Source organism: Equus quagga, chromosome 10 (genome assembly GCF_021613505.1).
Source record: "Equus quagga isolate Etosha38 chromosome 10, UCLA_HA_Equagga_1.0, whole genome shotgun sequence".
Lineage (NCBI taxonomy): Eukaryota > Metazoa > Chordata > Mammalia > Perissodactyla > Equidae > Equus > Equus quagga.
Window position 1 is genome coordinate 38190307 of NC_060276.1, and position 12614 is coordinate 38202920.

Consider the following 12614-nt stretch of genomic DNA (forward strand, 5'->3'; position numbering starts at 1 on the left):
TAAACACCAAATCCCCCAAGTAGTAAACACGCCAATACTTAGTGCCACATTCACGATGCTCCAAAGCAAGCGAGACAGATGGACCACACACCTTAGAAGAAGGCAGTCAATGGCATTTTCAGAACTTCCAAGACTTGAGTCAAATAAGAGCGAGGGCCAAGCAAGGCTTTCAAAATATTGAAGAAATGGCAATGTGTCACTTTGCAAGGAAGATTATGCTCGATCCAGACATAGGGGTTCTGGTTAAAATTTACCAAAATGGACATTTATGGTCCCTGCCCATCTATTCTTCCTCTAGGAATGCCATGTTCTAGTTACATTTCCAGAACTGTGCTTCAGGCTCTTCTGGCTTCTTCTCCAAACTTGCTACTCATTGTAATTGTACCCTCCTGACTTCTGATGGTTACACTTCGCATAAGATATCTATCTTTTCAGAGCCCTACAATCCCAACGGCTACTGTGAACCTAATTCTGTAATGGCCTTTCCCACTGTCAGGCCTAACTTACAAGGGAGAGCCACCACTGAATTTCTTAGTGGTGCTGCTGGCCCTCTCACCAGAACATTCCTTAGGGCCTTGGTAAATGGTGTATCATGTGCCTTTCTGTTTGAGTTTTCAAGTCTTTTTCAGTACAGTTATGCACCACATAATGACACTTTGGTCAATGATGAACCACATGTACGACAGCTATCCTTCAAGATTAGTACCATATAGCCTAGGTGTGTAGTAGGCTATACCATCTATGTTTGTGTAAGTACCCTGTATGATGTTCATACAATGACGAAATTGCCTAACAACAAATTTCTCAGAATGTACCCCCATCCCCCATCGTGAAGGGATGCATGACTGTATATCCACTCCAGTATTCTCACTTCTGAATCTTTTCATCACTTCCTCCACTATTGGCACAGTAAAGCTGGCAGCATTCAACCTCACTTAGCATGGATCATCATTTTTTTATACTTCTAGGATCTATCCTAGTAGTGAGTTTGCAGTCTCTTGCGGTCCTTGTCAGGGTGTTACATCCAAGTATATTCCAGTAGAATATTCCAAGAGAGTGTTCCTACATTGATAAACTCTCCTTTATCCAACCTTATAGTCTAGCTCCCTTGATCAAGCACTCTTAGAATCCAATTATTTCTGAACTCTTCCAGGTCATGCTGGCTAGGTCTTGTAGCTTCTTGGGGTATAGTCATTTCCCTCCCTTATCAGGCCTAGCATGTTCGTTCTATGCCTTAACCCCCGTTACAGGCCTAGTGGGAGGGGAAGGAGGGGAAGTCAGCACACACATTGTCTTGTGGGAGAGAAGCTCTGCGTCATCTCCAAGCAAGAGCTGGGGGCACTATCAGTAGGGAAGTCAGGCTAATTCTGCAGGCTCACAGGGTTCGGGGAAATCTGTGGATTCAAGATTTTGGTGGCATCAATCGAGATATCCCTAACCTATGTGTCACAGTCCTGTTCTTTTCCAGCATCCCGATTTAGGCATAACAAACCTGTCTCCACTGAGAGTTCAATCTTCTTCAGGCTCAATAACCATTGAATTCTATTGGTCTTACAGCTACAACTCCTCCCGTATTTCTCAAACACTGGATGCATCACACCAGATCATACGTTCCCTTCTAGCAGTACACCATCACAATCACCACCTGGTGACGGTCCTAACAATAATAGGACTGCCACCTTGTGGCAGGGAGTTATCCATGCTCTACCTAACCCGCTGTGATGTGATCCCCACTGCCAACCTGGCAGTGAGTGATCGAGCTCCCAAATCCCATCTAAGTGCCAGCTTTCTTGGATAACTTTCAGTTTCAAGTATCATAATTTGAGTTCCCCAGATAGCAGACTCCAGGACAGCATGTACCATGCAGGAAGCTTATTAAGAGGTGTCTATCTGATTAAAACCTATGGAAGGAAGCAGGTGTGGGCAGAGGGGCACGTTGAACTGCACTGCAGGCCCAACAACTACCTCAGCCAACCTCACAGAAAGATCTGGAGTTAGAACGACTCTTCAGAATTGTCCCAAGTTGGGCTGAGATGGTCAAGCCTTTATACCCCTTCTTTGGTCAGTTACTATGGGCTGCCTCAGAAAATTTTGTGACCTTGAGTGAGGCAATTCTCTGTACCTGAGGCAATCCCTGAAGGGGCTAACAGCTGAAGGCAGTTTGCCAACAGTTCTCTCAGCAGCTCAGCCAAAAAGTCCTTTTTTTGAAATGGGAGGTGGGCTGACACATCATAGTATCCACCACAGGCACCAACTCTTTACTCTACGAATTGTCAATTAAGAGTAAAGAATTAAGCATTTATCCTGTTCTTCCTGTACACATTGTATTTCACAGTAAACAAGTAGTCAAAGCTGATGAGGGTAAGTTCTGTGCAGAAGGACCCAATTAACAAATTACAAGGAAGGATGGGATTAGACTATCATTCTGCGACTCCAATAAAACATTTCTTTCAGACAGTGAACATCAATTGATGAAACCATAAAGTAAAGGCTTGATGGGCAACCTTATAGTGGAACGTTCAGGCTGCCTCCACCTGAACCCACTGATCAATGTGAACGTCACTAAGTGTTGGACAGTACGCACCTCCTGATGTGATGCAAGATGCAATAGGAAGCATGCAGCACCATCTATGAGCGTTCCTGCTTAAAAACAACCTTTGTACTAGAATCTAATGAAGTCTTTGGAGCCAACTTATGCTTTATAGTCAAGTTCCACTTAATCCTCTAACAAGAGGAACAAGCTAAGTGACAAGATGAAGAAGCAGACCAATGAGACTGTAGGGCATTCAACAGTACAAGTGCCTTGGTTTCTTCAACTCAACAACATGAAGAAAAAACGGAGGGGGGACTGTTTTAGATTAAAGTAGATTTAAGACACAGAACCAAGTGCAGCGTGTGCATCTTGTTTGGACCTAGATTTAAACAAACCAAATGTAAAAAGTCATTTTTTGAGATACTTGAGGAAATCAGAATATGGACTGGGTATTAGAGAACAGCAAAGAATTGTTATAAATTTTGTTTAGGGTGAAAGTGGCATTGTGATCATGTTTTTGAGAAAGTGTCCATATTTTTAGAGGACACTGAAGTATATAAGGTAAAATGACATGATGTTTCAGATTTTCTCTAAAATGCTTACAGAAATGAAAAAGAAGAAAAGAATATATAAAGCAGGTCTGGCAAAGTCTTGATCATTTTTGAATCTGAGTAATGTGTGTGAGAATTCATTATATCAATCTCTATATTTTTGTGTATTTTAAAAGATTTTTAAAGATACCAAAAAAAAGACAAATGCAAAGGACCCACTGGGGGAAAATGATGCTCAAATGATATAAACAGGCATTTATAGAAGAGGAGATACAAATGTACAATAAACATTTGAGAAGATATTCAGCTTCACTGTTAGTTGGGGAAATGCAAATTAAAACAATAAAGAGATGCTATTTTTTATTCAAAAGATTGGCAAAAAGTTAAAAGATCAGAATCATCTAGTGCTATGAATGTAGAAAAATGACTGTTGCTGGGAGGGTAAATGGCCTTCATCTTATAAAAATTAATTAAGAGTAAATCACACAAATGCTGTTAGATACAGCAATATTCTGTAGAGGTAATAGTACCAGAAATTAATGGTTTGTCCAAGAGGATGTCTGAGGCAGCACTTTTTGTATTGTCAAAAAGAAATTTGAAAACCACCTGAATTATCACAAGGGAATGGTCAAATAAATTATGGTTCATTCATACTAGGGAATGTGATATTTTCTAAAAATTAAAAATCTTTTTTTCTATAATCAAAAGTATATGTTTAATTGTACAAAATTAGAAAACACAAATAAGAAAAAAAGGGAAAAATTCATAATTCCAGACCTGGAGACATCATCTTGTAATACGTCGTTTCAAGTGTTTCTTATTGTGTGTGTATGTGTGTGTGTGAATACATGCATATGTATATACGTACTTGTTTTTCCACTTAAAAAGGTATCATGTTACACAAAATGTTGTAACCTCGTGTTTCCTTAATTCCCTCATGAACATTTTCCACATCAATAAATATTCATGTACTTACATGGCGTTTAAGAACTGCGTGGTATTTCATTTTATGGATACTCCATAACTTAACAAATCTCCTATTTTGGGGTATTTAAGTGCATTCCAATTTCTTCTTTTATAAACAGCCTCCCTGCACGCTGGCAAAGCTTTGGAGAGGATTTGCCAATTGCCTTCTAGAAAGTTCTGGGTGCTTCTGGAGGCATTTGACCCAGAGTCGTTAGAATGCTTTCCCATCACGCGATCCTGCTATCTTCCCAGATAGCAAAACTGCAGTTTTTAGACCTTGTAAGACTTGTCTTATCCTGCCCGTTAGTCATGCCGCCTAACTGGGACTCTGTTCCAGAAATCCCTCCCCGCCCGCCCGCCCCGCTCCCGCCCCGCCCCCTCCCCCGCGCTTTCCCGCCCGGCCGCCCGGCCTATGGCAAACGCCAAAAATTAATGAGGGGCGGGGAGCGAGGAGCGGCTGTCAGGAGGTCGCCATATTTCCGTACGGCCGAGGGAGGCCGCCGGCAGTCGGCGGGTCGGGAGAGGTGCTGCCAGGGCGGGGCCGCGCGCGCCTCCTCCGGCCTCCCCCTCCCGCCCGGGACAGGTGGCTGCGCGCCCCGCCCCGCCAGCTGCGGTGGGAGCGGGGCAGGCCGGCCGGACGGCGGCCGCCGCGGCGGGTGGCAGGGAGCGGGGCCAGTCCGGGACGGCCGGCCGAGGAGTCCGGCGACGGCCAGCGAGTATCGTGGCGGCCAAAAAAATGCTCCTGTACCGAGGGGCCCCTGCGGGCCCGGGCGCGCCGGGGAGTGCGCTGGCCCGGCCGGGCGGCGGCCCGCAGGCCTTCGGGATCCGCCTGAGCACGGTAGGTCGGGGGCCGAGGGGGCGGACGCGCGCGGGCCCCGGGGCTGCGGGGGTCGCGTGGGGAGGGCCCGGCGGGCCGAGGCCTCACGCGGGACGGGCCCTTCTCTCGCCCCCAGATGAGCCCCCGCTACCTACAGAGCAACTCCAGCAGCCACACGCGACCCTTCAGTGCCATCGCGGAGCTGCTAGGTGAGTGGCGAGGGCGGGCCTGGCCGCGATCGCCCGAGGCAGCGGTGCCAGCGTGGGGCCGCGGCCGCGAGAGGAACGTGCGAGCCGCGCGGGGCGGGCCGGGCTGGGGGCTCCGCCGGCGCAGGAGGGGGCGGCTGTCTTGCCGGGGCCGGAGTTCCGCGAATGAGGCTGAGCAAACAAGGTGTGTCCGAAGAGTTGCGACTGCCGTGTGGCTTTTCTCTCTGGCTCGTGATGTTCCGGGCACTCCAGGATAGCCTAGTTAATAATCAAAAGGAGATGCATAAAAATACCGGGCCCCAAGGCACCTGGGCCCCGCGGGGACTGGTGACCGACAGAGGCCGCCCAGGTAGCCAAGGGGCATTGTAGAGGACATGGGAGGGTCATGGGGAAAGGTCTGGAAAACGGAGTTCTTTAACTTTTGGGACTAGAGAGTCTGGGAATGATGGGACATCTCTTAAGAGATGACACGAGTGCATTTGGCTCCCTGCGACTGCGGAGGGCTGGGTCCGTGGTCCACGAGCGCCCTCACACCGCTGGAATGAATACTGAGCACTTAACCTCTCGCTCCACCGATGTTTGCTTTTAAAGCGTTTTCAGTTGATCCCTTGAAGCCAAGTACACCAGCTTTTGCAGTAGTGTGCTAAATACTATGTGGAAAGCAAAGAAGAACAGCATTCCTGGACAAAACGCAGCAGCATCCGGAGCATATCATAAATGTTTCCGAAATTGGGAGAGGGGAGAGAGATTTATGGGGCAAGGTAGCACAGAACAAAATCTTGAAAATAGTTTCCAAGCTCCCCAAATGAGCCCCAGCCCCTGCTTAAGCAATCGCTGTGGCTGTGCAGCGTGAGTTGCTTTGGGCACGAAGTCAGTAGGCAGCAGGAGGAGATGGTGAGGAGAGTTACTTGGAAGGATGACAGGGAACTTGGATGATCAGTTTGACCATAACACAGCATGCTCGCAGTATGTGTGACTGTTCATGAGAAGGTGCAGGAAAGAAAGTGACACGGATGCCTTTTGAATTCTAGAGAAGAAGGACTGTATCTTTAAGGTTTTGCACCATGCCTGAGTGAAACACTGCGCAGTAGAATGAGGTCTGTGTGCATGTAACTTACAAAAAAGAAAAAAGAGAGGGCAAAGTAACGGTTTACTTAGTGGGAAATGGGAGACAGAAACGTGTTGTTCCCTCACAGTGGCACTGTGCAAAGCTGTTTGTACCTATGTTGTATACTGAACTTTAGGGGCGATTTAAAGAGTGTATCATTTGTAATTTTGAATATATATGATTTTTGTCTCAAGCATTAACCTAAAGAACCTAAGCCTTGTCCAAGATGTTCCATATGAGTGGAAGTATGTGTGTGTGTTACATACATGCACACACACATACAGACTTTAAAACCAAATCACGACTATTTGTAGTCATATTAATAACAAGAAAGAGGGAAAGCACAGTGTTAATTGGTAATCCAAAGCTTTCATTTCAAGTTTTCCTTCAACAGTTTTCTCCTTCACTTATGCATTAATTTTCTAGTGAATCATTCATTCGGTAAATGTTTATTGAGCACTCACTGTGGGCAAGGCCACCGTGGTAGGTACAAAAATGAATACAACACAGATTCACCCTTCTAGTAGGGGAGAGAAAATAGGTACAGGAAGTATATGCTTTGTATAACAACAAAATAGAAAGGGATATATCAGCAAAGATATACTCATCTAGTGCTGTGGGAGTTCAGAGAAAGGAGGGATGACTTCAGCTAACCAGGAAGAGAATTAGGAAAGGCTTTGTAGAGGAGGTGACATTTGAGCTGAGATTTGAAGGATTGGGGCATGTGGATCTGGGTGAAGGGAGGGGAGGGCATTCCAGGCAAAAGGAACAACTGCATGAACAAAGGCATGAAGAATACTGGGTAATTGAGTTTAATTAGAGCATAGAGTTCACAAATAGTCAACTCTATAGGTCTCTGGAGAGTTTACAAAGAGCTTTTCCAAATACGTTTTTTAGCTTTAGCCTTTGAGGTAAACAGCATTATTATTATAATCATCCTGCAGATAAGGATGCAGAGGCTCAGAGAATTCAGTTGACTTTTCCAAGGTTACGTGTCTAGTAAGTGGCAGATCCAGGACTCAAACACAGATCTTTTTATTCTAAATACCAAGTAGGGAATGAGGTTAGAAAGGTGAACTGGGACCGGGATGTGACCCCGAGGCTTGGGTATTTGGCCTTTTAGTTGTAAGTTTTCTGAGCAGGGGAGTATTATGGTCATGTGCTCCAGGAAAGTTAATCTTGCAGTGATGTGTAAGATGGATTGGAGAAGAAGGAGACTTGGCTTTGAAAGAGTAGTTAGGTTATCGCAGTAATCCAGATGAGAGGGAATAAACCCTGTCAACTAAGAAATTGACGGTGGGAGTAGAAATAGCGAGATGGGAGAGCGCCTAGGGATGTATAGAGTAAAAGACAGGGAGGGATAAAAACTTTGAAATTTCAAACTTGTGGTCATTTCAATTGTGTGTATATAGAGAGAACAGAGGAAGAACAATAGGGTTGTGTCAGAAAGATGATGACCTTAATTTTAGACAAGAATACTTTTAGATGCTTGCAGAATGTCTGTAGGGCAGCACCTTGGCCCCAGTGACCTTGCAGGAGTCCACATAGGCCATCTTCCTGGAGTAGGGGAGCCTAAAAGCCATCTCCCACTTGCCATCCTGTCTCTTCGGGGAGGCTGTCATGGGACAGTTTCTCATTGCCTCCCAGGTTCTGATGACGTATGAGGCTTGCGTTACAGCGCTTTTTCAGAAGACCAGGGGTCGGGTACACCAGCTTAGGGGATAAGAGAGATTCCTTGTGATCTGGTTTCTCATGCTCTTGCCTGAGTGGTGGGTGAGGGGAGGTAGGATAGGGTCCTCCCACTAAGGATAGCGTGGGCCGGGTTAGGAGAGAGAAGACTCCTTGGGATCTGGTAGTGCAGCTCTTGCATAAGTGGGCGAGGGGAGGGAGTAGGGGTTCTCTCGCTGTCCTACCTGCTCATAGGCTGGGTAGGCCAGGCCATGGAAGAAGATAGTTTCCCTGGGATCTAATAGCATGTGCTGTGTGTTGATAAATTTTTGGAAGGTTAAACAGCAAGAGGTAGAATCGAAACCAGCCGCCAGATTGGTGCCTGATTATTCTAAGTTCATATGTTGAAGTCGACCGTGTTATTATTATAATTTCATTTACTGAGGCCAAGTGAAAGGCCACTTAAAACTGGAAGTAAGCGCAGAGCTGTGCTCACTGCCTGCCGGCTGATCTCTTGTTCCCTGCTGCTCCAGCTGACCCTGGCCTCTTGTGGGCCCCCTCCCTCCGGTACTCCACCGCTTCCAGCCAAGAACATAAAATGTCTAGCTACTCCTGGCAGCTACTTCGTAACTCCTGAAGTGCCTGTATTAAAGCTCTTTGGTGTGTTCCTGTAAAAAAGCACCTAGTAAAGTCTGGACAGAATTTGCTGTAGAGAGGAAAAGAGTAAAAGTAATTTTGTGAGAAGCCTGCAAGCTGATTCATTGAATGTGTCGTATAAATGCAGAATTGGAATTGATGTGTGTTATGTGTTTGAATCGTGAATGTTCATAAAGTGTTAGAAAAATTCATCTGTGTCCCAAGTTTTCAAAGTAGAAATGATGTCCTGTTGGTTGACAAGTTCAAGGTATCAATCTCAATGGCCCTGGCTTGCTGCCAGCAGGAGTGACTGATAGGTCCTGCAACAATTCAGGGCCTGCTTGCCAAATACTTTCTTCAAACAATGTAGGCAGCTTCACAATGCTGAATCCTTCTGTCAGTTAAAGACAAACTGCTGCCTCTTGTACTAAGTAAAACTCTGTATTTCTGAAAAAGCCACTATTGCATATCAAACTTATAATTTCTGCCAAAAGTTGGCTCACTTGATTTGCTACATGACACAGGGCTTTGGCTCCACCTGGTCCTTAAGTATTGACTGTATCAGACCTCTTAACCCCCTTCTGGGGCTATTGGGGATGCCAGACTGCTATTGCGACTTTGCCAGGTTGCAAGCAGTGACGGTTTTATCAGTGGCTCTGGCAGTACCATTGTGGCCCTTGAAATTGTGCCTCGTTTTATTGGATGGACATTCCATACATCGAAGTGATTGTAGCTGATGTTGTTAATTGTATTGTAAAAAGTTTCATTTTGAATATGTGTAATACAGAGATATTGTGGGTTGGGTTCCAGACCACCGCAATAAAGTGAATGTTGCAATAAAATGGGTCAGATGAATTTTTTGGTTTCCCAGTGCATATAAAAGTTATGTTTACACTCTACTGTAGTCTGTCAAATGTGCAATAGCGTTATGTCTAAAAAACAATGTACATACCTTAATTAAAATATACTTTATTGCTGAAAAATGCTAACTATCATCTGAGCCTTCAGCAAGTCATAATCTTTTTGCTGGTGGAGGGTCTTGCCCTTCACAAAATATCTGCAAAGTGCAATAAAGCAAAACGCGATAAATTGAGGTTTGCCTGTACTGCCCTTGCTTGTAAGGGATGCTCCCAGTAGAGAAGTGCCGCAGTTTGAACAGTGGTGGTAAGATGAGTATGCAACCAGGACCCCACCCGGCTCTCTCAGCCCAGCCACGTGGTATCAGTGAGGCGGTATAGGATGCCAGGGAAAAGGAAGGGGGTGGACGGGAACATCTCTGTCTTGCTCAAAGAGCTGGTAGACACAGAAGTGCTTAAGGAACCTATCCAACAGGCGGCACAAACTGCCCTCCCACTCGGGCCGGTGAGCCCTAATGAGACTTTTGCACCACATGTGTCAGTGACTGACAATTATGTAAACTGGTGCCTGTGGCAAAAAGATATGGCCTCTAGACAGTGGCATCCCTGGGGTTGTGGGCATAGCATATATGTTAGAATATGGCTATATTTGATGTCTTTGGAGTCTTAAATAATTAACCTGTTATGAAGACCTAACTCAGGAGGAAAGGTGAAACTTTCTATGTATTTTTTTTCTACTTTAATTCCATGTTCTCCATTTAATGAGAGTTGGACAGCCTCACCTTTAAGGCTGTTGCAGAGTACCTAAGCAGAATCACTCCTTCTCTAAGCGTGCCGGTTACCATCACTGGGATCCAGGCAGGCAATTAAATGTTTTGATTTTAACCTCTGACTCTTTCAGTGCCTCTTAGGCTGTAAACAGGGATCATGATAATATGTGTTCTTTAACAGAGGAGGTGATGTAAAAAAATAGAAAATAAAATTTTCACAAATAAACTGTAATGTGTGTGATATGCATCTATTTGTACCAAAATTGCTGATTCAGCTCTTCTCAATAGCTACCCTTTACTGTATGTGCTCATGAGCAGTAAAGTGGGTAAGGTACAAGAAGTAATAAGACAAAAATGGAGCAAAATGCTTTGTATATAGGAGGAGTTATTTTTCCAAGAGACCCCAAAGTTTATAAGGAGAAAAGCAGATTGCAGATCAGTCATTCTGTGAAATCTAGAAATCAGCTTCATAACCCCATCTGCCACTATGTCTGTTGTTCCCTGTAACCTAGTAAGTGCACTACCATTAATGCTCCCTGTTCACCTTCCGGAACATCCGTGTGGAGAGAATAAAGGACAGTGTATATCCTCCTAGGGGCACTGAACTAGAGATTTTAGTCGAATATTGGAAAAAGAGATCTAATATCACAGATTTCTACCTTTTGCAGATAATGCTGTAGATCCAGATGTATCCGCCAGGACGGTCTTTATAGATGTTGAGGAGGTCAAGAATAAGTCTTGTTTGACCTTTACCGATGATGGATGTGGGATGACACCTCATAAACTACACCGAATGCTCAGGTAAAAATGTCTTCATTCTTTTTCTCTTGAGTTCATGAAAGTTTCTTTAACGCTTAATAATTTTCTTTAATATTTTACTTTCCCTTTAGTCATTTAACAAATATTTATTGAACATCTGTTATGTGCCAGGGCACTGGTTATGGAATAGACACTGTTCTTGCCCTCACAGAACTTACAGTCTAGCTGGCAATTCAGCAGTAATCATAATAGAAAATGATTAGTACAATGATAGGAAAGTGTAGGAGGCAGTGGGATAAGTCAGCAGAGGAGCCCAGTCTGCTCCAGGAGGTAAGGAACAGCCTCTTAGATGAAGTGATATTGAAGCTGAGATGGAAGGATGAGTGGTAGAATTGAACAAGGTAAAGACTTAGCAAGGGGCAAGGGATGAGAGTTCAGGCAAAGAGAACAGCGAGTGTAAAGACCTGGAGGCCTTCACGGGCCTGAGACCTTCTCCAGTTTATATTAAGCTAAACCAACTCTTGATCATAAGTAGTGGAGTTGGGGACAATTTGTGGATTAGAACCATGAATGTGCCTGGGTATCATCAAGCCCCATGAAGGATAAATAGAAGGCATTCATACATATAATCTTTGAAGGTTTTGCAGTAGAATTGCAAAGTTAGGAAATTCTCTTTTCTAACTGCTGAGGCAGTTAGATTTCTGTTGCCACTTTCAACTCATTTAATTACTTAAAAAGGTTTGTAGTTGAGAATGGAAGTTTGTACTTTATTGTCTTCACATATCACTCAGTGGAAGATGAGTGTTTCCTCAACTCCTTCCTTCCCTCTTCCTTTTTTAGCAGATGAGGTTGATTACTCTCCGTGTGGCTTCCTGAACTAGTGCGTGAAACATGAGTGCCAGTGGAGAGGTGCTGTGGAGGAGGGAAAAGGGTCCGAACTATAAAATGGAAAACATTCATTTGGTTGTAGTTCTGTTTGAGGGTATCCTAATTCTCTAACCCTATTTGTAGGGAAATCCCTTTGATCCATCAAAGAAAAGAAATGAAATTTGGGCATAACCAGTTATAAATTTGCTTGTGTTTTCCCCCTCAGCAGTCTGTGTACCTTATGTCTCAGACCCTCATAATTAGAAGAATGTTTGAGGGGCCGGCCCCGTGGCCGAGTGGTTTAGTTCGTGCACTCCGCTTCGGCGGCCCAGGGTTCGGATCCTGGGCACGGACATGGCACTGCTCATCAGGCCAGGTTGAGGCAGCGTCCCATGTGCCACAACTAGAAGGACCACAACTAAAATATACAACTATATACTGGGAAGATTGGGGGAGAAAAAGAAGGAAAAAAAAAAAAAGATTGGCAACAGATGTTAGCTCAGGTGCCAATCTTTGAAAAACAAAATTTAGAGAACTTTTTGATGAGTCCTGGATTAATGTATACGTAACTAGATTTTGTGATCATTTCTTAAACTTGAATCAGCTATGAGATCCATTTATTTAAAAGAGATCATTTAGTCCAATCCTAACTTCTAGCCAAGCATTCCACTTACCACAGTTTCGTTATAAATAATTGAACTTTAGAGGTAGCTTTGAAAATTATTATTAAGTATATTAATTTTTCTGGTTTTGGTTTGGGGGCATATTGCTTTCATATTTGGAAAAAAATAGTAGGGGTAATTATGCAAAATTATTAAGCCTACAGAAATTCTATTTGACCTATAACATTTATAATAATCCTATCTACATTTTCCA

General features: G+C 44.2%; 1 protein-coding gene across 2 annotated transcripts in view; it reads left to right on the plus strand.

Moving 5' to 3' along the window:
* Positions 1-4533: 4533 nt before the first annotated feature.
* MORC4 (MORC family CW-type zinc finger 4) overlaps positions 4534-12614 on the plus strand; it is a 48453-nt gene continuing 40372 nt past the window's right edge. For both annotated transcript variants that reach the window (XM_046673217.1, XM_046673218.1), the window contains exons 1-3: positions 4534-4888; positions 5004-5076; positions 10781-10913. In XM_046673217.1, coding sequence (XP_046529173.1) covers positions 4787-4888; positions 5004-5076; positions 10781-10913 — 308 coding nt within the window. In that variant the 5' untranslated portion in view covers positions 4534-4786. The remainder of the gene's footprint in view (positions 4889-5003; positions 5077-10780; positions 10914-12614) is intronic.